Source organism: Lepidochelys kempii, chromosome 4, assembly GCF_965140265.1.
Source record: "Lepidochelys kempii isolate rLepKem1 chromosome 4, rLepKem1.hap2, whole genome shotgun sequence".
Lineage (NCBI taxonomy): Eukaryota > Metazoa > Chordata > Testudines > Cheloniidae > Lepidochelys > Lepidochelys kempii.
In genome coordinates, this window is record NC_133259.1 from 141,087,569 (window position 1) to 141,114,417 (window position 26,849).

Genomic DNA, 26,849 nt, shown 5'->3' on the forward strand with positions numbered 1-26,849 from the left:
CGAGCCTCCTGCACGCCAGAAAACAGTTCATTGGGAGGTATAAGGAGGGAGGGGGAGGAGCTGATCGATGGGGCTGCAGTGAGCAGGAGGTGCTGGGAGTTTGTGGGGGGGAAGGGGAGCAGGGGAGCTGATGTGGGGGGCTGTTGACATATTACTGTGGCTCTTTGGCAATGTACATTGGTAAATTCTGTCTCCTTCTCAGGCTCAGGTTGGCCACCCTTGGCATATAGGGAAGCATGGCCCTGTCACCACTCAATTCCTTCTCAATTGCAAAGTCAGAGTTTCTGCAGCAGAGAGGGAGAAGGGAGGGAGGTGGAGCACCCATAGGGTCAAAACATCTCAAAGAACTCAAGTTACTGTACAGGTAAGTAACCTCTCCTTCTTTGAGTATATGTCTCTATGGTGCTCCACCATAGGAGATACCCAAGCAGTACCTCAACATGGAGGTGGACGCTGAGGAAGCAGATCCAAGGCAGTTTGGAGGACTGCGTCACCAAACATGTCAGCTCCAGAAGCAGGCAAGAGAGTGTAATGCTTGGCAAAGGTATGGACAGAGGACCAAGTTGCAGTCCTGCAGAGTTCAACTATGGGAACATCTTTCACGAGGGCTATAGATGTGGACTGAGCCCTAGTGGAGTGTACTGTCGTATTCCAGGAGTCTCACAGCACATTAAGATGCAACCCAAGACCCACTTTGTCAGTCTTCATGTGGAAATAGACTGTCACGTCATCCTCTCTGCAAAAGATACGAATAATCTGGGAGAGGTAGAAGCCGGGAGCCCTCCTAAGATCCAATGTATAAAGGCTGGTTTCCTCCTTGGAGGCATGAGGCTTTGGACAGAACACTGGTAGACAGATTTCCTGATTAATATGGTATTCCAAAGAGGCCTTAGGGAGGAAGCTAGAATGGGGACTGTTGTGATGACCTTTACCTACTTTCACCAGTTCACCTTACAATTAAAGTAAATGTGTAGGCCCAGTTAGCACAACACATAGTGTAACTTCATCTCTGTAGAAAGTAGCAAATGGTGGGTCTGCCATGAGAGCACCCAGTTCTTCCACTTGTCTAGCCGAAGTGATGGCTATATGGAATGAAATATTGGGGGAGAGGTGGAGGAGAGAGCAGGTAGCCATAGTTTCAAAAGGGGATTTCCACAGGGCACTGAGAACCACATTAAAGTCCCACTGGGGCCCCCAGTTCTGTACAGGAGGCAACAAGTTGTATGAGCCCATAAGGAATCTTGTTGTAGGAGGATGGGCAAAAACTGATAAGCCCTTGATGGGCAAGTGGAAGACCACAATACTGGCCAAATGTAGATTCATAGATATTAAGGTCAGAAGGGACCATTATGATCATCTAGTCCGACCCCCTGCACAACGCAGGCCACAGAATCTCACCCACCCACTCCTGCGATAAACCTCTCACCTATGGCTAAACTACTGAAGTCCTCAAATCATGGTTTAAAGACTTCAAGGAGCAGAGAATCCTCCAGCAACTCATTGATAAACCCAGTGTCTTTAAATCTAACAAGTCATCTAGGATCTTGTAGAGCAGAGCTCTTGATGCTTGAGAAGAGGACTGAAGAGAACACCTGGAAGCATTTCCACTTCTGAATGTAAGTTTTTTGCAAGTAGTAGGTGTGACAAAGTAGAGACTGTTCTTAACGTTTCCTCTAAATACTGTAGGGGTACCTCAGTTTCCCCTATGCATTTCTTAAGTCTCTAGGTGGTGGGATAAGGGGGTGTAATTGTTGCAGAGCAAAGGGCCAGTGTACATAAATGTCTGACACTCTGTCTCCTGGCAACTGATGGCCTGGGCCATTCCCCCCCTGCAAGGTGAAAGCTAAAGGATTAGAGAACAAAGGAATCCAGTGACCTGGGAAAGGGACAAAGCCCAGAGGAGGAGGGGCTGGAGACTGAGTCAGTTTGGGGCTGGCTGGGGACGTGGAGTGAAGTGCAGACACGGTTGTCTGGCTCACTGCCCCCCAAAATGGACCCAGCTGAGGGGTCTTGTTCTCTGTACCTAAAAGCTCTGTTTTAGACAGTGTTCCTCTCATCTAATAAACCTCTGTTGTACTGGCTGGCTGAGAGTCACGTCTGATTGTGAAGTTGGGGGGGCAGGACCCTCTGGCTTCCCCAGGACCCCACCTAGGTGGACTCACTGTGGGAAGTGCACGGAGGGACAGAGGATGCTGAATGCTCTGAGGTCAGACCCAGGAAGGTGGAAGCCGTGTGAGCTTTTTGCCCTGAAGACAGTCTGCTCACAGAGAGGAGACTTCACCAGAGTCCTGACTGGCTTCATAGGGAGCAGTTCCAGAGCATCGCCCGGGTACTCCGTGACAGTAGGTTTCTAGCTAAATAGGAGAACTGACTGGACAGGTTAGCTCCATGCCAAGAACCATCTAGGAACCATGCTCTCAGGTTTAAGGATAAGGAATTGGGATGGACCAGCGTCCCTGAGCTCTGTAGCAGGAGATCCTTCCTGAAGGGAAGACAGAGAAGCATTGCAACAGAGAGTTGAAGGAGGTTTTGAGTACTTGTCTTGGCCAGGACAGTGCTATGAAAATAACCCTCACTCGTTCATGTCGCAGTTTGAACAAGGTCTTGAAGATCAGAGGTAGAGATGGGTAAGCATATATCAGGGTACAGGCCAAGGTCTTATCAGGGCATCTCCTAACGAGCTGCAGCTGTACCTTCTCTTGGAGCAGAAGAGGAGACATTTTGTGTTGATTGGGGTAACAAAGAGATCTGCTTCTGGGAGAAGCCCAGGTTTGGCAGATGCTGAGGAAGACAGAATCGTTGAGCTACCATTTGTGGTTCTGATGGAAGTTCCTGCTGATGAAGTCTGCAACTGTATTCTGGAGGCCTGGTAGATAAACTGCTGAGATTTCTATCTGATGGGAAACGCACCAGTTCCAGAGTTTTAGCAATTCTATATATAAGGACTGAGATCTTGCACCATCCTGCCGATTGATACAGTACATTGCTGCCCTGTTGTCCAGCATTACCCTGACGGAGTGACCCTGTACACTGTGAAGGAAGTATTGGCAAGCATATCCAATCACTTCTAGCTCTAGGAAGTTGATGTGGAGTGTGGCCTCATGTATAGACCACTTCCCCTGGGCTGTGGCCCTTTGGCGTTGAGCCCCCCTTTGCAAAAGTGAGGCATCTATTGTGAGGATCTCCGAGGGTGGGGAATCTGAGAATGGAGTTCCCACACAGACCTTCACTGGGAACTCCTTCCACCACCTGACAGAGTCCAGAACTTTTGGAGATACGGTGATGCATTTGGAGAGACTGTCTGTTTGGGATGTACGCAGTCCTAGCCATGTCAGAAGACTCCTGAGACACATGAGCCATGATGAATATGGAGGCATATATGTGGCCCAAGAGTTGTAAGCAGGTCCTTGTAATTATCTGTGGGCTGCACTGTACTACTGAAATCAGACTGGACATAGTAGAGAACCACTCCTTGGGCAAGCAGGCGCTGGCAATTAGGGAGTCTAGAGTAGCTCTGTTGAAGTCAATCTTCTGGACCGGAGTCAGTGTAGGCTTCTTCATATTGACACAGAAACCCAGGGACTGAAATAGGGCCAGTGCCTTGGAGGTTGCCAACTGAACCTCTAGAGTGGACCAACCCCTGAGGAGCCAGTTGTCCAAGTATGGGAATGCTGTGATGCCCCACTAATGTAGGCAGGCAAGTACCAATAAGAGGACCTTTGTAAAGAGGCTTGGGGCTGTAGAGAGTCCAAAGGGGAGGACTCCATACTGGTAATGATCTGAGCATATTATAAAACATGGGAAATGCTTGTGGGATGGGTGGATAGTTACATGAAAGTAGGTGTCCTATAGGCCAAAGGCGATGAAACAATTTCCTGGATCTAGGGATGGAATTATGATGGAATGGGCTTACATTGCAAGAAGCAATGATCTTAAACTGCAGCAAGGGCGGTTTAGGTTGGACATTTTGAAAAGCTTCCTAACTGTCAGAGTGGTTAAGCACTGGAATAAATTGCCTAGGGAGGTTGTGGAATCTCCATCATTGGGGATTTTTAAGAGCAGGTTGGACAAACACCTGTCAGGGATGATATAGATGATACTTAGTCCTGCCTTGAGTGCAGGGGACTGGACTAGATGGCCTCTCAAGGTCCCTTCCAGTTCTATGATTCTATGGCTAGCATCACCATTCTGAAGTGCTGAAAAAGGACATGGATGTTCAAGTTTCTGAGATCAAGGATTGGTCTCCATCCTAACCTTCTTTGAGGACTAGGAAATAGTTGGACTTGAACCCTCTTCCAACAAACTTGGGTAGAACTGGTTCAATCATCCCCAAGAGCAGGAGAGATTGTACCTCCTGCCTTAAGAACTCCTTGGGAGAATCACAGACTCATAGAATTGAAAAAGAAGGTGGTGAAACAAAAATTCCAAATGATGTAAGAAAAGCCACCACCAACAATCCCCCAGTCCTCCAAAAAGAAGAGCCCAGGAAGACTGTTCCTACAGCCCTCAGGATGAGAGCTCTCCTGGCTTTTCCTTTTAACTGGGAATTGGTCCTGCTTTGAGCAGGGGGTTGGACTAGATGACCTTCTGGGGTCCCTTCCAACCCTGATATTCTATGATTCTATGATTCTATGAGACTCAGAATTATGAAGAATACTGAAAGTCCTATTACCGAATATAGCAGAGTTATTATGCTTCTCACTCTTACTATAGGAAATTTCATAGGCATTTTAACTGGATGACTGCTTATCATGCCAACTCTGTCTATCTTCAGAAACTGCTGAAGAGTGATTGGTAACGGGAGAGCAATCTTCACCACAAAAGGACTGATATTTACCAAGAGCTACCATCTAAATTGACTTAAAATAAACAGACATCTGTTTAGACTGAAGTAAAAATTTTGAGACCCTTGAGAGGCCATCTAGTCCAGACCCCTGCACTCAAGGCAGGACTAAGTATTATCTAGACCATTCCTGACAGTTGTCTGTCCAACCTGCTCTTAAAAGTCTCCAATGATGGGGATTCCAAAACCTCCCTAGGCAATTTATTCCAGTGTTTAACCACCTGACAGTTAGGAAGTTTTTCCTAATGTCCAACCTAAACCGCCCTTGCTGCAATTTGAGCCCATTGCTTCTTGTCCTATCCTCAGTGGATAAGGAGCACAATTTTATCACCCTCTTCTTTATGGCAACCTTTTACATACTTGAAAACTGTTATCATGTCCCCTCTCAGTCTTCTCTTCTCCAGACTAAACAAACCCCATTTTTTCAATCTTTCCTCATAGGTCACATTTTCTAGATCTTTAATAATTTGTGTTGCTTTTCTCTGGACTTTCTCCAATTTGTTCACATCTTTCCTGAAATGTGGCACCCAGAATTGGACACATTACTCCAGTTGAGACCTAATCAGCGTGGAGTAGAGCAGAAAAATTACTACTTGTGTCTTGCTTACAACACTCCTGATGATACATCCTGGAATGATGTTTGCTTTTTTTGCAACAGCGTTACACTGTTGACTCATATTTAGCTTGTGATCCACCCCCAGATCCCTTTCTGCAGTACTCCTTCCTAGGCAGTCATTTCCCATTTCGTATGCATGCAACTGATGGCTCCCTTCCTAAGTGCAGCACTTTGCATTTGTCCTTATTGAATTTTGTCTTATTTACTTCAGACCATTTCTCCAGTTTGTCAAGATCATTTTGAATTCTAATCCAGTCCTCCAAAGCACTTGCAACCCCTCCCAGCTTGGTATCCTCCACAAACTTGATAAGTGTACACTCTATGCCATTATCTAAATCATTGATTAAGATATTGAACAGAACAAGACCCAGAACCTACCCCTGCGGGACCCCACTTGATATGCTCTTCCAGCATGACTGTGAACCACTGATAACTAATCTCTGCCAATGGTTTCCTAATCAGTTATGCATCCACCTTAGAGTAGCTCCATCTAGGTTGCATTTCTCTAGTTTGTTTGAGAACATTATGCTAGACAGTATGAAAAGCCTTACCAAAGTTAAGCTATAACACATTTATTGCTTTCCCCCTCTCCACAAGGCTTGTTACCCTGTCAAAGAAAGCTATCCGGTTGGTCTGACATGATTTGTTCTTGACAAATCCATCCTGTCTGTTACTTATCACCTTATAAGGGTCCTTAGAGAGGGACAGGGACGGATAAATAAAGTGGAAGTGGATGCAATAACCCACACTGACCACCTCTAATTTGTCTGAGGTGATCTGCTCCCAGGCAGGTGGGAAGTGTAACAGTCAGTTTCCAAAAGAGGGATGGACAGTAGAGTTGTACAGTAGAGGATCCTGAGGAAAAAGTTGCTCAACGCCTTCAACCAAGGCGTCCAAACAATCTCTTATACAGGGGTGTAGACTGGGTAGTTGTAAAGGGAGGTGGTTCACTTTTCTGAGGTTTGAATTTCCTCAAAGGCTCCAAAGGGCTAGGAAAGGCCTGGTGTGCATAATGCTGGAACATTGTGGAGTTTAAGTTCTGCTAAAATGTCTCTTTATTGCAGGCACATAAATTCCCAGTGACTGTAGCATTGCTCTTGAATCTGTAAGGATATAGAGTGAGGAGCTTTGGCCGTTCAAAGGCAAAGTCTTCAGTTGCATCAGCAGCACGGAGAACAGTCCACAAGGAGGCTTTTGCAATCAACTAACCCTCAGAGACAGGGGATTGAAATTGGTCTTTTTGTGGCAAGTGTTCAGTAAAGTGTGTGAACTTAGAATAATTTCTAGACTCACCATCAAGGCCTGGTGGTTTCCAATTCAGAATTGAAGAGCTACAGATGAATAGCTCCTCCTGCCCTGTAGGTCTAATCATTTGGACTCTTTGCCCAAAGGAAAGGGTCTAGAATGAGCCTGGCTTTAGTAACGCTTTTCATTGACCAAGTCCACAGCTAGGGAATTAGGGGCAGGACGGTGGAAGACGTGATCCATTCCTTTAACTTGAATATTTTTTATATGCCCACTGGCAGGTGGGCTGAGTGGTGGCAGGTGTTTGCCACAGAGCATGTGCAGGCAATAACAGTGCCTCATTAATTGGTAGGGCAAACTTTCCCTGGGGCGGGGTGATGTTTAAAATGTCTACCGGGGGTGCTGGGAGTCTTGTACCTCTTTTCATGGAATCCAGATGGAGTCTGCCAGGTGTTTCTGGAAAGGTCCTGGAAAGCCTTAAAGTCATCAACATCAGAGGGCAGTGGTGGCATTACTACCTCATATGGGGAGGAAGAGGACCTGGCTGAAGTAGGGGAGTTTTCTTCAGTCTCTGACTCTTATTCCTCTTGTGCTTTTCTCAGTACCAAAGAAGTACGTGGTACCTGAGGATAGTCTTGGCGCCTGTGCATAATGCGGTACCGGTGCGTGTTGGGGTTTGTTTCTAGCTGGCACCCTGTAAAACTGTTCACTGAATTGCTCCCTGGGGTTCCAGTACTCCTCAGTCCACTGAGGAGTGGGTTAGGGGAAGGGTCCCCAAGCGTATTCATATCCCCGATTTTGAGCGTGTTTGGTGGGCTCTGGAAGATCTTCATCCGTAAATGGACTCAGGAGAGTGTGATGCAGAGCCCTGCACCAAGACCTCAGAGTCAGAAGTATCCTCTCCTGGGTTAAGATGGGGAGCCTCAGGCATCAATGCCAGTACCAAGGATTGGAAGCCCAATCAAGAGACATGTTGCAGCTGGCGGGGCAGTACCAGAGAAGGAACTCTAGTAGACCTCCTTAGTAGGGGAGACTCTGGCTCGTCTGAGACTAGAAGGTCCTCCAGGGAAAGGGATCTGGAGGGTGGTGGAGGGCTATGATAGCCTATGTTCAAAGCCTGCGTCAGTACCAGAGCAGGAAACATGGATCAGGGAGGAGATGGTGAATGTGATACCAGAGAGGTTAACAAAGGGTCTTTTCTGACCTTGGAACTGTAAGAAGGCAACGGTAACAGTGCCCAGGGAGTAGTCCTGTATACAGCACAGTGCTGAGAGGTGTCAGAAGGAACCAAGATAGAAGCTACCCTGAGAGTAGAAGACTTCTCCACACACCACTTCTTATGCAGTACTGAGTCTCAGTAACAGTTGCAGACAGAGTTTCCCAGGTGTGAGATTTCTTTCATTTATCTGGAAAGTGAAAGAGGCTTTTTCCCCCTCAAAGGCTTAGTCTCTGGGGCTGCTAACTGGTTTCCAATAGTCACCAAAGTGGCCTGAAATGTTCAGGCCGATGTACCGGGGAGACGGGAGCAGACCCCTCAGGAACTAGGGATTGTACCATTAGGAGGAATGTCCCCCTAGCCTCTCTGTCCTTTCTAGACCTGCCTTTAAACACTGAGCAGACCTTGCACTTGAATGGGATGTGGGTATCTCCAAGACACTGGTGACAGCTAGAGTGCCTGTTTCTGCAGGTAAAAAAACCTGTGGCAGGCCTGGCAAGGCTTAAATGACAGGTGGGGTTTTCAGCATGACCTGGCATGCCAAAGCATTAACTAAAGTCCTGAAAAAAGGAGTAACCCTCCTTTGAAAGCACAATTGTGCTGAAATAAAATTAAAATGACAAAAATAACCAAAGTAAATAACTAACAAAGAACATTTCACAATAAGTGAGAGAGGCTGGAGGCTGCAAAATGCTCCATCTCGAGCTGCAGGTGAGTGGCAGCAGGTCCACAGCTCCCTACATGCCTCATAAGGGAGAACGAGGAGCTGCTTGGCACAGGCTTGGGCCCGCAGACACTGCTTTACAGTCTCCAGTCAAGAGTGCATGGGCGTGCGCGCATCCTACGGTGGAGCACCCACAGAGACATATATTTGAAGAAGAACAGAAACAGACTCCTCAGTCCCTGCGCAATATTGGTGCTTATAATCTGTTCCCCTCAGTTTTCTCTAGTACGGTGCTTCTGGCCTAGGAGATAAACAATTTTTTTTAAATTAAAAAATTCAGATTTTATTTAAATCAGATTTCTTTTATTTAAAATAAATAAGTTTATTTTTTATTTAAAATTAAATTTTAAATTGACAACCTATGTTAGGGCCTAGATTTATTATAATGTATTAAAATAATTTAAATTAAATACAAAAAAAGAATATTAAGCAGTACGTGTTTGCTCTCAAGTTTTAAAGTAAGTCAAAGCATTGAACTGGTGGAAGTGACTCACTCAGAACTCAAACTAGAGTTTGTTGAAGGGCTGCACTAGCTTTTGATAGCAGTAGCCTCTTCTGCAAGTGCAGAGAATATTTTCTTTTTTTCCGTTTATTCAACTAGTCCCATTTAATGGCCAGTTCATTCAAAGTTAAGAAAACAACTGGGAATGGAAAAAGCAGGAACGCTTATTTTCCTCTTCCAATCTATGTATAAAAAGTAGGTATGAGAGGATGAAATCTAAAAGTCCTAAAATCTTGAAGGACGTTGTGACCAGAAATAATCAGTTCAATTCATTAACTTTTATAAATCAGTCTTAAATGCAAAACATGTTTTGATAAGCTTTTCAGTATACTTTTTTCCAGTTTTCAGCAAATTCCAGGTAGTTTTAATTAAAAATTGTGTGTGCATTTTAATGAATTTGAATTTCCATTTCAAATAGAGCTTGATACAAATCACAAGTAAAAAATTACTCATCAAGTAAATAAGAAATGCATCATTCAACATTTTCTAATACATTTTCTAATAAAAATGAAGAAGCTGAATAAATGTAAGTTAAGCTATATAATAGCTTAAATTAATGTGTATAGATACAGTGCATCTTCCTGGTTAGCAAAAAGAAGCACCCAATTGAGTGTGAAGACTACATTTGGCAGAAAATCAACATATTTAATGGTTTCCAACCAATGAGAATGAACCTTTCTTTAGGAACATTACAAATGCAAAACATGGTTAAAATAGATGACTTGAAAAGGTTTCCTGCTTGCTGATTTAAATCATGATTAAAATAGGTCATTTAAATCACTTTGATTTAAATCAGTTAACCCACCCTATCCCAGCCCTTCCCTGGAAGACAATTTTCCAGCCTTATCCATCTCCCTGACAGGAGGGTTCTCCTCATACTTGGCCTAAATTCCCTCTTTTCTTTGTTTCATTTGATCCCTCCTCATTCCACCATGGTTCATGACCCTCAGATATCCAGACACTACGCATATCTGCTACCATTTGCCAATGAAAGGCAAGTTAGAAGCATCATGGCAGCATTTCACTGGCCGTTCATGACCTGCAGGAAGGCTGTGCAGGATGTCTATACAAACCCACACTGGAGAGTAAGAAGTTATGGAACAGCCCTGACCAGACACCCCTGCAAAGCCTGCAAAAGCTGGAGGCTGGGCTGTAAAGAGGGGAGCAGAGCAGCTCAGAGACAGGCAGTGGAACGGAGCAGGTGGCTGCTCTGAGGGGAAGTTACTGCCCAGGAGCTCATTGCCTGGCACTTGACAACACAGACCTGTGCAAACCCGTAGGGGAGAAGCAGGAGTCAGAGTGTGCGGGTCAGAGACTTGGCTGGAGTGAGTTACTCTGGTAAGCTGAAGGAGACTGGGGTAGGAAGTGTTTCAGGGGGTGGGGGAGCGGAGGGGGAAGCAGCTTGGCACCCCAAGATGTAGGGTGTAGCCGCCCACCACTGGGCCCTGGTCTGGAGCCCAGTGGAGAGGGTGGGCCCAGGCTCCCCTACCCCCTCTGAGAGGCAATACAACAGGAGCCTTCACCTTCAGTGAAAGGCTGACTGGGAAAGACTGTGACTGGTCAACGGCCTAGCCCTCAAGCCTCTGTGCTAAGGGGAGGACTGGAAACCCTTGGGGCAGGGACGCCAAAGGACAGGGCTGAGCTTCAATGGGGAGATGTCCTGCCAGTGCTCACGTGACCACTAGGCAGCACTGTCAGTTGTTGTGCACCTTCTGCAGTGTGGTTTCTGAGAGCTACCAAAATCTGCAGCCTTTCCCAGATTAACCCCCTCCTGTCAGTGTAACACGCCACACATCCCAGTTGTTGTGGCTCCCTGGTCTCTTCCCATATCTGCCTCCCTCTGCCGGTGCTGCACCCAGCCCAGTGGGCCCTGATTCCCCGTTAGGCCCCTTGGATGTCACTACAGCATGAGCAACTACTCAGCCCGTGACCCCTCAATATTTCTGTGGCTCTTCTCTGAGCTCCAGACAGTTTGTCAGTAACTATCTCTCTGGCAATAAGGTGCCCAGAGCTCAGCATCAGATCCCAGGTGGGGTTTTCCAGAGCTAGAGAGAAAAGGACAACCCTTCCCTGTTCCAGGCTGGAGCCGACTACACACACCACTCAGTGTGGCACGGGCCTATATCCTCACTGCTATATCTTCAGCTCCCTTGCCCACTCTTCCCCTGGCCTGCTCACCAGGCTTTGCCTGCTGAATCTGCACTTTCCAGTTCTCTCTTTCTAAGGGGGGTGGAAAGCGGCAGCTGTTTAGAATGGGGATATGGGATGTTCTTCCTGTGGGACAAAGAGGGCTGGCCCAGGAGAAGCTCTGCCAAGGCTGCCAAGGACCCTTCTTACCTTGATGACTTCTCCTCCATCCACCTTCATTAGCTTCTGGAGGTTTCCAGCCAGGAGGTTGGGCTTCGACCGCCACTTCAACAGCCCCAGCAGGTCAACTGCATGGAAACAAACTCATTCAGTCAGTCAGTCCTTATTTTCTATCGACCTAGGCACTGACTGAGCCCTTTAGCTGCACCTCCAAGTCAGCCAACCCTCCCTGTCCCCCAACCAGCTTCCCCCACTTCCACTGCCCAAGTCAGCATGAAGAGATTCAGAACTGAATCCTCTGCTGAAACAGAAAATGCTCCCTATGAGGAAAGGGGCTGAATGACCCTGGCAGGAGTGACTGTGGCATGATTCTACACTCACTCCCACCAGTCAGGAGTAATTCCACTGAAGTCAATGGAGTGCCAGTGATGTGAGTGAAAGGAGAACTGGTCCCTGCTGGCTTTCACAGCTTCAATGCTATGTTAATATGAGATGTGGCATTTAATTTCTGCATATGTTACATGGGGAAAGAAAGAAAGCAAAAAAACAAAAGAAAAATCAAAAGTGGCCTGGTGGATTCCTTGAGTGACAGAGTCTCCTGAACGAGTGCAACTCCTGCTCCAATTCCCATCTGCTCACAGCTCAGAGGGAGCCAGGGTCAGCCTGCATGTCAATCAATTTATGCTATGGTCAGATAGGCCTATGGCTGCCCTGACAATATGAGTGCTTACACATCTATCTCTGCTTCCCTCCTCTCTTCTTGCACTGAGCTAAAGCTTCACACTTGGTCACAGAGTCCTAAGTAGAGACTGCCTGAAAAGCTATGACCTCAACTGCAATCACACAAAAGCACCACACATTCTAGGACAGGACCACTGTGAAAACTGAACAGAAAGTCTCCACTAGCTTCTGGGTCCTGTTGGGTCACTATGTTCTGTGGCCACATTCTGGAAGCAAACATCCAGACATACACCTTTCAACCGGCCAGTTTGAAAGATTAAAAATACTGACCTGTCAGGAATCAGGGCCTGCAGCAGAGCCAGTCTCCAGGTGGCCTCATCAGTATAGCTGGCCTGCAGCAGGCTGCCTGATTGGTCACACCATATAATTAGCTGAAGGGGACAGTGGCCCAGTTTTTAAGCCAGCAGCAGCAGCAGCTACCTGGCTGCTCAATGCTCATGCCTAACGCTGTGCCTGCTCCTCTCTTACCTTGTTCCCGCTGCTCCTGCCTTGCCTCTGTCCTGCTGCTGCCTTGCCTCTGTCCTGCTGCTGCCTTGAACCCCTTTTTGCCTGCCACCTGCTTGCTCCAGTTCCTGCTCTCCGGTTTGATTAATGATTCTGGCTTGTGGCTGCTGACTCCAGCTTGACCCTGGGCTCTGATATCCTGTTCCTGACCTCCTGCTTGAGCCTTGGCTCCAGCTTCTGACTACTGACCAGAGTCCCTGGCTCTGACCCTTGTCCCTGGCTCGGATGCTTGGGTCCCAAAGCCTGCTCCAACCATTCGGTCTGATACCTGCTCTGACCACTAAGCTAGACCACCCTCATCCCAGTCACCTGAGAGATTGAACAGCCCTAAAAAATTATGACCAGGGGTCCTTGGAGCAAGCATGGACCCCATTAAGGCCCCAGCAGAACTGGTGGATGCTGTCCAGAATGTGCAGGAGCAAGTAATTGTCCTGTAATCACAGAATTTGGCTTTGCAGGTGCCGTTGCTCTGTTGGCTCCCCCAACTCCACCCCCACCCCAGAGCCGAAGATTCTCCTGCCTGACAAATTTGATGGCACACGGGACACGTTTTGGGTGTTTGCAAACCAACATCAGCTCCTGTTCTTACTATGCCCTCAATCATTCCAAATGGACCAGACCTGTGTGGGGCTCATCTTAAGCTTGTTGACTGGGGAGGCCTTGGCCTGGGCTTCTCCCCTCCTGGAACAGTCCAGCCCCGTTTTGTGACAATTAGGGGAATTCATTCAAGCCACATCCATTATCTCTGATGATCCCAACTGTATATGGACCACTGAGACAACGCTTCAGGCCTTACAGCAGGGAAATAGACCCGTTACCAAATATGCCACTTCATTTCATTGTTTGGTTTCTGATGTCGGGTGGAATGAGGCAGCATAGCACCAGCATTTCCACCTGGGATTAAATTATATAAAAGACAAGCTCACGCAGGCGGAGCCTCTGCCTCGTTTGAACTATCTGATTGACTTGTGCATCTGAATCGACAATTGCCTCATGAAGCGGCACCACAAGCGTACCTCAGTTTTCCAGTTCATGACATCCCAGCCATGGGGTTCTTCTCTGGTACCCAGAAGTCACCTACTACAGGACAGGCCTAACAAAGAAAATAACAGAACGCCACCAGCCGTCATCTTCAGCCCCCAACTAAAACCTCTCCAACGCATTATCAAGGATCTACAACCTATCCTGAAGGACGACCCACCACTCTCACAAATCTTGGGAGACAGGCCAATTCTTGCCTACAGACAGCCCCCCAACCTGAAGCAAATACTCACCAGCAACCACACACCACACAACAGAACCACTAACCCAGGAACCTATCCTTGCAGCAAAACCTGTTGCCAACTGTGCCCACATATCTATTCAAGAGACACCATCATAGGGCCTAATCACATCAGTCACACTATCAGAGGCTCGTTCACCTGCACATCTACCAATGTAATCTATGCCATCATGTGCCAGCAATGCCCCTCTGCCATGTACATTGGGCAAACTGGACAGTCTCTACGTAAAAGAATAAATGGACACAAATCAGATGTCAAGAATTATAATACTCATAAACCAGTCGGAGAACACTTCAATCTCTCCGGTCACTCGATTTCTGATTTCAAAGTGAGTATCCTTCAACAAAAAAACTTTGAAAACAGACTCCAACAAGAGACTGCAGAATTGGAATTAATTTGCAAATTCGATACAATTAACTTAGGCTTGAATAGAGATTGGGAGTAGAGTGGTTGAGTCATTATACTAAGTAAAACTATTTCCCCTTGTTTATTCCTTCCCCCTTCCCCCCTTCCCCCCCTCCCCCACTGTTCCTCAGACGTTCTTTTTAACTCATGGAAATGTGCTGGAAATGGCCTACTTTGATTATCATTTCAAAAGGTTTTCTCTCCCCCCACCCCACTCTCCTGCTGGTAATAGCTCATCTTAAGTGATCACTCTCCTTACAATGTGTATTTTTTCATGGTCTGTGTGTATATAAAATCTCCTCACTGTACTTCCCACTTTATGCATCCAATAAAGTGAGCTGTAGCTCACGAAAGCTTATGCTCAAATAAATTGGTTAGTCTCTAAGGTGCCACAAGTACTCCTTTTCTTTTTGCGAATACAGACTAACACGGCTGCTACTTTGAAACTTCTCTGGCATCAAAGTTCTAGCAAGCCAACCACGTTTGTCCACAAGTCTCTGAATCTGAGAAACACTGATGTCCAGCATTAGGCTTGTGCTTATATTGTGGGAAACGCAGACATCTTGCCTTGACGTGTCTGGTGAAGACTTGGGCAGAACTGGGACCAGGAAACACCAGGTCCCGTACTCCAAGGAATCAATCCAGACAGAGCTGGTCTTCTCTTTCCTTCAGTAGTTAATAGCACCCATGGGCCACAGTGGGCAGAGCAGGACCCCCAAGTCAGTTTCTGATGCAACTCCAAATACATCTATAATTCAACTGCTGATAAGCTCAGAAATTCACCTAGAGACCCAAGCCAAGTCAGGGGCCTCAGGTAATGTTAAGGACTTGAACCTTGCCATGGCTCATGCAGTTCCCACCAGATCTGATCGAGACTGTAGATGGGTCTCTTCTCTCCACAGAACAGTAACCCACCAGACCTTGGCACTAATGGTTATCAACCTTCGGCGCATCAGGAAACACTACAATTTGGACTATGCTGGGCCCCCATGTGCGGTCATCCTAGGCATGTCCTGGCTAAACACCCATGACCCCCACATTCATTGGCAGGAAACCCTACACTTTAGCTCCCACTATGCCGATTATCCTGTCTCCCAGGATCTGAGAACCAGACCAGTGTGCTCTGTGGTTCATGTCACACACTGCAAGACCCTGATCATCAAAGAACAAGACCGCTAGGACCCTGATCGTCCCCTACAGCTCCATTTGCTGTGGCCGAGATCCCCCACAAATATTGTGACTTTGCCAGTGTTTTTTGAGAAGAGGAAGGCAGACATCCTGCCCTCACATGGGACTTATGATTGCCTGATCAATCTCTAGCCTAAAGCCAAGATCCCATTTGGTCAGATATATGCCCTCTTTGAACCTGAACTTCAGGCTATCCACATATACTTGTAGGAGAACATTCAGAAGGGTGTCATCCACCTGTCCACCTCCCCAGAGGGCTCTCCAAACTTTATTGTCAAGAAGAAGGATGACTCTTTGCAGCTATGTATTGACTATGTGGCCCCGAACAAACTAACTGTATGAAACCACTTCCACTTATAAATGAGCTCTTAGACTGACTATGGGCAGCCCGTACTTTCATGAAGTTAGACATGAGTGGGGCCTATAACATGGTGCACGCGCATGAGGGAGATGAGTGGAAAACCATCTTTCACACTCTATATGGCTTCTACAAATACCTATTCATGCCGTTCAGCCTAAGCAATGCTCCAGCAACATAGGAGCATACGTGGGATGATCTTCGTTCAGTACCACCCCTCCCGCCCCTTCTAAAATACTAATTAGGTAAAAATTTGTAACCACACGTCCCCTGGGCGTGCTTGTAAGACATGTGACTCCTTCGAGGGAAAAGGGTGCAAGAATCAAGCAAAGTAAATTACCGTTGGGGGGATTCCTTAATTGACGCTTGGAAAAGCAACGCTGCTGGACAGAGCAGCCAAACCTCTGCTCCGTGGGCTCGAGTAGGACTGTGAACCAGAGGGGTTGTCTCAAGGCAGCCGAGGCCTGGCCTCGAGGGAATCCGAGACAGACCAGAGGGCTGAAAAGACCAGACCAGGAGGAAAGAAGCCGTCTATAAAATTGGTAACCACCTTCTCTGTTTGCCAAGCAGGAACTGTGTGATGCTAGCACAGGGCCTGTTTGTGTATGTTTGTGAAAGAGAGACTTGTTAAGAGGAATGTATAGCTCTTAATGTATAGCACTTATATCTAACATAAAGGAGTTATGTGCTTAATATAACCCTTTGCCACTTATGTAATTCCTTCTCAATAAACTGCTTTGTACTGAAGACAATTACTGTGGACCTTTTTCACTGGTATGGCAGTAATCTGCTCCACCGGGAGCCAGTAAAGATCCATTTCAGGGGTAGTAGCACCCCGTGTTGTTAACAGTGATTGTCATGGTCGGAGTTCTCTGTTGAAATGGGACTCCTGAACAGACGTTCTTTGGTTGTGTCCACCATTTTAGGGAGTCTTTGCCCCTGCGTGGCATTGTAACACATCTGTTTAAGTTGTGCCTGTGCAGGATGTACACTGTTCGAAGCCAGGCCTGTAGGCATCTCATGTGAAATCTGGTGTGTTTGATAACAAATGCTGTTGCTGACATGTGCCCCAAGAGCTGTAAATCTGTTCTGGCTGATGTTTATGGGCTGCTGATCAATGTCTAAATTAAATTGACTAGCGTGATGAAGCATTGCTGAGATAGCGTTGCTGCTGCTGTTGAACAGTTGGGACAGGCGCCTATGAATTCCAATTTCTGGACGGGAATCGGTGTAGACTTTTGCACATTTATCTATAACCCTAGGCTCGTGAAAACGGTTACCATACTCTGTGTGGCGTTTATTGCTTCTTGTTGTCTTGGTGCCTAACGGAAGTTACTAGATCGCAGGCCCTGGTGCTCATGGGAGACTTCAATCACCCTGATATCTGCTGGGAGAGCAATACAGCGGTGCACGGACAATCCAGGAAGTTTTTGGAAAGTGTAGGGGACAATTTCCTGGTGCAAGTGCTGGAGGAACCAACTAGGGGCAGAGCTCTTCTTGACCTGCTGCTCACAAACCGGGAAGAATTAGTAGGGGAAGCAAAAGTGGATGGGAACCTGGGCAGCAGTGACCATGAGATGGTCGAGTTCAGGATCCTGACACAGGGAAGAAAGGAGAGCAGCAGAATACGGACCCTGGACTTCAGAAAAGCAGACTGTGACTCCCTCAGGGAACTGATGGGCAGGATCCCCTGGGAGAATAACATGAGGGGGAAAGGAGTTCAGGAGAGCTGGCTGTATTTTAAAGCATGTATTTTAAGGTCAGGTTTGACAAAGCCCTGGCTGGGATGATTTAGTTGGGGATTGGTCCTGCTTTGAGCAGGGGCTTGGACTAGATGACCTCCTGAGGTCCCTCCCAACCCTGATATTCTATGATTCTATGAATCCTTATTGAGGTTACAGGAACAAACCATCCCGATGTGTAGAAAGAATAGTAAATATGGCAGGCGACCAGCTTGGCTTCACAGTGAAATCCTTGCTGATCTTAAACACAAAAAGGAAGCTTACAAGAGTGGAAGATTGGACAAATGACCAGGGAAGAGTATAAAAATATTGCTCGGGCATGCAGGAGTGAAATCAGGAAGGCCAAATCACACCTGGAGTTGCAGCTAGCAAGAGATGTTAAGAGTAACAAGAAGGGTTTCTTCAGGTATGTTGGCAACAAGAAGAAAGTCAAGGAAAGTGCGGGCCCCTTACTGAATGAGGGAGACAACCTAGTGACAGAGGATGTGGAAAAAGCTAATGTACTCAATGCTTTTTTTGCCTCTGTCTTCACGAACAAAGTCAGCTCACAGACTACTGCACTGGGTAGCACAGCATGGGGAGGAGGTGACCAGCCCTCTGTGAAGAAAGAAGTGGTTTGGGACTATTTAAAAAAGCTGGATGAGCACAAGTCCATGGGGCCGGATGCGCTGCATCCGAGAGTACTAAAGGAGTTGGCGGGTGGGATTGCAGAGCAATTGGCCATTATCTTTGAAAACTCATGGTGATTGGGAGAGGTCCCAGACTACTGGAAAAAGGCTAATGTAGTGCCCATCTTTAAAAAAGGGAAGAAGGAGGATCTGGGGAACTACAGGCCAGTCAGCCTCACCTCAGTCCCTGGAAAAATCATGGAGCTGGTCCTCAAGGAATCAATTCTGAAGCACTTAGAGGAGAGGAAAGTGATCAGGAACAGTCAGCATGGATTCACCAAGGGCAAGTCGTGCCTGACTAATCTAATTGCCTTCTATGACGAGATAACTGGCTCTGTGGATGTGGGGAAAGCAGTGGACGTGTTGTTCCTTGACTTTAGCAAAGCTTTTGACATGGTGTCCCACGGTATTCTTGCCAGCAAGTTAAAGAACTATGGGCTGGATGAATGGACTATGAGGTGAATAGAAAGCTGGCTGGATTGTCGAGCTCAACGGGTAGTGATCAATGGCTCCATGTCTAGTTGGCAGCTGGTATCAAGTGGAGTGCCCCAAGGGTCGGTCCTGGGGCTGGTTTTGTTCAATATCTTCATTAATGATCTGGAGGATGGTGTGGATTGCACCCTCAGCAAGTTTGCAGATGACACTAAACTGTGAGGAGAGGTAGATACACTGGAGGGTAGGGATAGGATACAGAGGGCCCTAGACAAATTAGAGGATTGGGCCAAAAGAAATCTGATGAGGTTCAACAAGGACAAGTGCAGAATCCTGCACTTAGGATGGAAGAATCCAATGCACCGCTACAGACTAGGGACCGAATGGCTAGGCAACAGTTCTGCAGAAAAGGACCTAGGGGTTACAGTGGAGGAGAAGCTGGATATGAGTCAACAGTGTGCCCTTGCTGCCAAGAAGGCCAATGGCATTTTGGGCTGTATAAGTAGGGGCATTGCCAGCAGATTGAAGGAACATAATCGTTCCCCTCTATTTGACATTGGTGAGGCCTCATCTGGAGTACTGTGTCCAGTTTTGGGCCCCACACTACAAGAAGGATGTGGAAAAATTGGAAAACGTCCAGTGGAGGGTAACAAAAATGATTAGGGGACTGGAACACATGACTTATGAGGAGAGGCTGAGGGAACTGGGATTGTTTAGTCTGTGGAAGAGAAGAATGAGGGGGGATTTGATAGCTGCTTTCAACTCCCTGAAAGGGAGTTCCAAAGAGGATGGCTCTAGACTGTTCTCAGTGGTAGCAGAGGACAGAACGAGGAGTAATGGTGTCAAGTTGCAGTGGGGGAGGTTTAGGTTGGATATTAGGAAAAACTTTTTCACTAGGAGGGTGGTGAAACACTGGAATGCGTTACCTAGAGAGGTGGTGGAATCTCCTTCCTTAGAAGTTTTTAAGGTTAGGCTTGACAAAGCCCTGGTGGGATGATTTAGTTGGGGATTGGTCCTGCTTTGAGCAGGGGGTTGGACTAGATGACCTCCTGAGGTCCCTTCCAACCCTGATATTCTATGATTCTATGATTCTATGAGGTAATCATCCAAGGTAATCATGACTCCATGTCTGTGGAGGTGTGCCACCATGACAGCTGGAACTTTGGAGAAAACCCTTGGGGTGGTGGACAAGCCAAAGGCTAGTACTTTGTTTTGGAAGTGTTGTTTCCCTAGGGTGGACCTCAAGAGTATTCTGTGTGATGGGTGGATGGTAATGTGGAAATACGCCTCCTGCAGGTCGAGGGACAAAAGCCAGTCCCTCTTTTCTAACACTGGAATTATGGTTGATACTGTCACCATCTTGAAATGTTGGGTTTTTACAAATTTGTTGAGTTTCCTTAGATCCAATATGGGTCTCCATCCGCCTGTCTTTTTCTGCGTGAGAAAATAATTTGAACAGAGCCTTTTCCCTCTGTGCTTAGTTGGTACAGGTTCCACTGTACCTAGATAAATAAGGTTATTTACTTCCTGTTGCAACAGTGACTCGTGAGAGGGGTCCCTGAAGAGGGATGGGGAGGGCAGGTGGGTGAGATGAAGATAAAGGGGATGGAGTAACCAGTTTGGATCATTTCTAAAACTCATCTGTCTGTCGAGATGCTGCACCAAACTAGGTGAAAAGGTGACAATCTCTGAATAGTCGGGAGGTAGAGTCTGTTTCTAGCATTAGAATAAGTGGTTGTCTCGTGCCCTCAACCACACCTTAAAAATTGCTGTCTAGTTTTGGATTGTTGGAACGTTGAAGGTTTGTTTTTTGGCTGTCAACATCTGGTTTGCCTTTGCTTGCGGCATTGTTCATACTGTCTATTTTGTGTGTATGGTGGTGATTGGAATCTCTGGATATAAAACCTGCCCTGTTTCTTTTTATTTGCAGGTGTGTAGATACCCAGGGATTTCAAGGTTACCCTTGAGTCTTTAAGGGTGTGGAAAGATTCATCCGTTTTGGCTGCAAATAATTTTGGGTCTTCGAAGGGTAAGTCCTCAACTGTTGCCTGGACCTCCCTGGGGGACCCCGAGAGATAGAGCCAGGATCCCCGGCACATAACCACAGATGTTGCGATAGATCATGCTGCCATGTCTGCGGAGTCAAGAGAGGCCTGCAAGGCCATCCTGGTGATGAGATGTCCTTCAGCTATATTCGCTTTAAATTGTTCTTTTTTATCATCAGGCAAATTGTTAATAAATTCTGACATTTTCGAAAAGATGGTGTGCATGTGTTTCACCAGGAGAGCTGCACAATTAGCTATGTGGAACTGAAGTGTTGCAGAGGAATAGGCCTAGCAGCCTACGAAATCCAACCTCTTCCAATCTTTGTTGTATGGGGTTATTCCAGAGTTGTGTTGTTTTCCCCTCTCGTTTACAGCCTCCACCACTAGTGAATTGGTGTAGGGTGAGTAAATAAAAACTCAGCCCCTTTAGATGGCACATAATATTTTTTGTCCTATTTTTTGCATGATGTGGGAGCTGTTGCTGGTGTCTGCCAGATGGTTTTTGCAGGCCCCATAATAGCATCATCAATCAGTAAAGCTATCTTTGCTGATGGAAATGACTGGAGTATGTCCAGTAGCTTATGCTGAGATTCAGGTACCTGTTTTAAAGAAATGTCTAACGATTCTGCTACCTGAAAGGCCTTAAAATCATCCCCAGTGGTGGCGGCATTATGGTTTCGTCTGGTGACGAAGATGAGAGGTGTGCAGGTGGTGAGGCTTCCTGATCAGATATGTCCTCAGTTTCCTCCGTCACTTCCTCTTGTGTTTCTGAGGATGCTGGGATAGGTGGTAATAGGGATTGTGCGGCTCTCAATCTTGGTGGGCAAGGAGGCCTGCAGTGGTGGGCCCTGTACCTTGCCCACAGATTCCAGTAAGGCCAGTTCAGTGGGAAAGGCACGTGGGGTGGTGCCTATGGGTGCCATTACCAAGCACGTGCCTCTGAAGATGGGTGACATGCTGGTAGCTGAGATGGTCCAGATTGCAGTGAGGAGTGACGAGGAGTATATATCACTGCATCATCCTCCTCTTCACCATCACTGGAGGGATGGGGAGCTGATCCAGATGGAGTATTCAAGTGGCTCAGTACTAATCTGGATGGAGTACCTTCGGTACCGAGTAGAGGGAATTCAGGTGTTGAAGAGATTATTAGGTCTGCATGTCTTGTGAATTGTTGTGGAACCGTGGACTTTGGTACTGGGGATGGCATTACTGGCGGCCCAGGAATGTGAACTGTAGTCGCTGGTGTCAAGGGCTTTGAGCTGAGCGGCATAGGTACAGCAGGTGGCACCACTGCGCCGCTTGGTTCCGAGTTTCTTTCGGCTCTGCGGATGCCGAGGTGGAGGGTTTCACTTTGCTCTGTGAGCATCCGTTCGAGCTTGCCCTCATAAGGTTTATCACTCTCCAGTAGGGCGTCAAGACATCTAAAGAGGACACTCCTCGAAAAAGAAGCTTTGTTCCTACTATTAAAATTTAACGATGCTTGGTTTCAGAAGGCTGTCTGGATATTGTACTCACCACTGGTCAGACTCTTGAAGGGAAGAAACTGCACCGGTGTATATACACAGTGGATGCACCCTTACCTTTGCTCTGAGTACATGCATTCCAGGTCCTAGGGGGCAAAAAGAACCCTCCTAGGCCTGTCTTAGGGTAAATAGGGTTCTGAGGCTAACTCTTTTTGTTGCTATGAGAAAACCAATTATATGTCCTGATACTGACAGTTTTCCTATCTCTTTAAGCCAAAGTTTACTTCAGTTAATGTAAGATGGTATGGGATACTTAACGTAAGTGAACAGGATTATCACAGGCCAATTTGGGCTATATAACTGCTATATTAATGCTTAATAATATGCATACTTAAATGCTTGGAATATATATTGTGGGTAGTATTATTAACATAATATATATGTATGCTAGTCAGCGTATATTAGTCAACAGTAACCTCCAACCTGTTATGCATCATCCACTCTGTTACTTAGTGAACCCATCAAGTCTTAGACCTTGACCAGGATCAGACCTCTGCAGCCTTCACATTCCAGAATGGGATCCTATAACATGAGGGACAAATCTATGTGCCTGAAGGGATCACTCTGCTTCGAATCCTAAAATTCTGCCATCATGCTCCCCTAGCAGGCCACTTTGGCCATTCAAAGATTCAAGACCTGGTTTCCAGGAAGTTTTGGTGGCCAGCAATATGTGCCTCTGTTGCGTCCTGTGTAGATTCCTGTGATCTTTGCACCCGGACTAAGATTGCCTCATTCAAGACTGCTGGGTCTCGTCCAGCCCCTACTCACTTTGCCCTGGACTTGGGCCATCCTTCCCATGGACTTTATCATAGATTTACCACCTTCCCAAGGCCACAGTACTATTCTAGTGGTGGCTGACCACTTAACCAAGCTGGCACATTTTGGTCCATGCCAGGTGCTTCTGCTCAGGAGACAGTTTGTCTGTTTATGAACAACATCTTTTGTCTCCCCGGCTTGCCTATAGGCATGGTATCTGACCAAGAAGTCCAGTTTATTTCCCACTTCTGGCAAGAATTTCTATGCCATCTGAGTATTGACACCCTAACCTCAATGGCCTTTTATACAAGCACCAAGAGTCAGGCAGAGTGGGTCAATCAAGTCCTTGAACAGTACCTACGTTACTTTCTAAACTTATCATCAAGATAATTGGCTGTCCCTGATTCCTCACCTCACGCCAAGTTTACTTTTACATCAATGCTAGAAATGCCTCCAGCAAGCAAGACTCTTTTTGTTGCTAACTATACTTTCCATCATTGTGCTCACACAGAGATCCTCGCCGAATTGTCAATGCTTGCCACTAACAAAATCATTGTCCACAACCAACAGGTAAACCAAGAACTCCAGGGCAGTTAAAAATCGCCAAGACAACTTATGAATGGTATACCAACCAGTCCCGCCAGCCAATACCTGGTTTTGGGGTAGGGGATAAGGAGTGGTTGTCTGCCTGGAATCTGTGATCAACTTGCCTCTCTGCAAAGCTGGACTATCCGTACACAAGGTCTTTCCAAATCACAAAACAGATTCACCCTGTTATGTTCAAGTTCAAGTTACAGCTACAAGATTCCCTCAAGATTTACACTGTTTTTACATCTCCCTTCTAAAAATTATTATTCAAGAATCCCTTCCCACTGCATACTCCTCTTCCACCTATAACTGTTTGGGGCCAAGAAAAATAAGTGGTTCGATATATTCTAGCTCAGGAGTGGGCAAACTTTTTTGGCCCGAGGGCCACATCTGGGTATGGAAATTGTATGGTGGGCCATGAATGCTCATGAAATTGGGGTTGGGGTTCAGGAAGGGGTCAGGGCTCTGGCTGGGGGTGCGGGCTCTGGGGTGGGGCCTGAAATGAGGAGTTCAGGGTGTGGGAGGGGCCTTTGGGCTGGGGCAGGGGGTTGGGGTGTGGGGGGGTTGAGGGCTCTGGGGTGGGGCTGGGGATGAGGGGTTTGGGGTGTAGGAAAATGCTCCAGGTTGGGACAGAGGGGTTCAGAAGACAGGAGGGGGATCAGGGCTTGGGCAGGGGGTTGGGGCACAGGAGGGGCTCAGGGCAGTGCTTACTTCAAGCAGCTCCTGGAAGCAGCGGCACGTTCTCCCCTCTGGCTCCTATGCGGAGGCACAGCCAGGCAGCTCTGCATGCTGCCCCATTCTCAGGCGGCAATGGGAGCTGCGGAGGCGGCACTTGGGGTGGGGGCAGCGCACAGAGCCTCTGGCTGCCCCTACATGTAGGAGCCGGAGGGGGGACATGCCACTGCTTCCAGAGCCGCACAGAGCCATGGCACAAGCACACAGAGTGGCTCCTGACTCCACTCCCCAGCGGGAGCTCGAGGGACGGATTAAATCGGCTGGCAGGCCAGATGTGGCCACGGGCCATAGTTTGCCCACCCCTGTTCTAGACTCTTGCTGGGTATCTAATTGACTGGGACAGGTATGTCTCAGACAAATGTTTCACAAACTCAAATAACTGAGGAGAAGCTTTCATAGAATCATATAGAATCATAGAATATCGGGGTTGGAAGGGACCTCAGGAGGTCATCTAGTCCAACCCCCTGCTCAAAGCAGGACCAATCCCCAATTTTTGCCCCAGATCCCTAAATGGCCCCCTCAAGGATTGAACTCACAACCCTGGGTTTAGCAGGCCAATGCTCAAACCACTGAGCTATCCCTCCCCCTGAGAACCTGCAGAACACATCCATGCCCAAGATCTCCTGCAAGCCTTTCACCACATGTACCCCAAGAAACCAGGCCCCAAGGCCCCTAGACGGCACCCTCGATGGGGAGGGGGGCACTGTGAGGGCCTGCAGCAGAGCTAGTCTCCAGGCAGCCTCAACAGTACAGCTGGCCTGTAGCAGGCTGCCTGACTGGCCACATCACCTGATTGGCTGGAGGGTCTAGCAGGCCAGCTCTTAAGCCATCAGCTGCAGCTAACTGGCTTCTCAATGCTCATGCCCAACATTGTGCCTGCTCTTGTGTTACCTTGTTCCCGCTGCTCCTGCCTTGCACCCAGCCTTGCCTCTGTCCTGCCCTTGCCTTGAACCCTTCTTTCCCTGCTACCCTGCTTACTCCAGTTCCTGACCTCTGGATTGACCTGTGGCTCTGGCTTGACCCCTTGCAGTTTCCCAAGCATTTTCCTCACAGGCAAGAGGCTGCCCATGCATGCTGATACATGTGTGTTTATACCCTGTAACTAACAGCTGTATCCTAAAGGATCTCCTGAAGGGGGCTGATGGGCTGTGCAGCTGTGTGCAGGGTGGACAAACATATACAGATGTGTAGGAAGTGAATACAGCTTATTTAAAAGTATGGCAATGTCACACTGGCATGTTGTGATGTGCACGCTGGCATACCGCAGAAGTGTCACACTGAAGTTTGTGGTGTGCAATTCTGCTGAAAGCAGGGGAAAACTCCTACATACCATTCTGGGTTAGTTTGGTGGAGCAGACGAGGGTGGAGATTTGGAAGCTGTCCCGGGAAGATATGCCCATACCAGCCATGCCACCGCTCACTCGGAATGAGGAACCAGAAAGGGTCTTTGACTCTAATAGACTTCTCATAAAAGGCAGATTCAGGTAAGAGCTGGAGTCCTCCAATTTCCTGATGTCACCCTAAAATCCAAAGTGTGTCATCAGAATGGGCAGGACATAAAAGATTCAACCTGTATGACTCAGCATTTTTTGATAAATTTGGTTGATAGCAGTAACTGTGTTGACGTAAAAAGAAAAGGAGTACTTGTGGCACCTTAGAGACTAACCAATATACTTAGACTTCGTAAAAAGAAAAGGAGTACTTGTGGCACCTTAGAGACTAACAAATGTATTTGAGCATAAGCTTTCGTGAGCTACAGCTCACTTTATTGGATGAATGCAGTGGAAAATACAGTGGGGAGATTCATATACATAGAGAACATGAAACAATGGGTGTTACCATACACACTGTAACGAGAGTGATCACTTAAGGTGAGCTATTACCAGCAGGAGAGCGGGGGGGGGGGGGGGGGGAAGAGCGGGGGGGGGGGAACCTTTTGTAGTGATAATCAAGGTGGGCCATTTCACTACAAAAGGTTTTTTCCCTGGGTAAGGTAACAGGGGCAGTTTTTTTGTTTTTTTTTTTTTGAAACAGAAAGAAAGTTTATTGGTAACGCTTACAAAATTACCAAAGGAAACAAAACAACTATGCAACAAAACAACGCAATCAGAAGGTATAACACAGCAGCTTTCAGGAGGGAGAAGTGTTCAGGCTAGCCTGGGCCCAGAGCGGGGGGGCTTCCTCGACACTCGTGGTCTTCCACCCTCCTGAGTTACCTGGTGGCCTAGAGCGGGGGGGCTTCCTCGACACTCGTGGTCTTCCACCCCCTCGAGTTACCCAGTGCCGCGCCCAGTGTCACCGATCCTCCCTCTCCTGAGAGTGCCCAGTAAGATGGGCACGGCTGCGGGGTGGGCGGTTTGGGGGGGGGTAGACACCCACGTATTATAGGACCCCTCCTAGATGACAGGAATGATGGTATCCACAGCGG

The 26,849-nt window shown here is 47.3% G+C and overlaps 1 protein-coding gene across 1 annotated transcript in view; it reads right to left on the reverse strand.

Annotated features, from left to right (window-relative positions):
• LOC140911001 (dedicator of cytokinesis protein 2-like) overlaps positions 1-26,849 on the reverse strand; it is a 208,904-nt gene that overhangs the window by 62,758 nt on the left and 119,297 nt on the right. Inside the window, exons 18-19 of the mRNA XM_073343213.1 lie at positions 25,752-25,941; positions 11,484-11,581 (exon numbers count right to left, since the gene is read on the reverse strand). Of these exons, the coding sequence (XP_073199314.1) occupies positions 11,484-11,581; positions 25,752-25,941 (288 nt within the window). The remainder of the gene's footprint in view (positions 1-11,483; positions 11,582-25,751; positions 25,942-26,849) is intronic.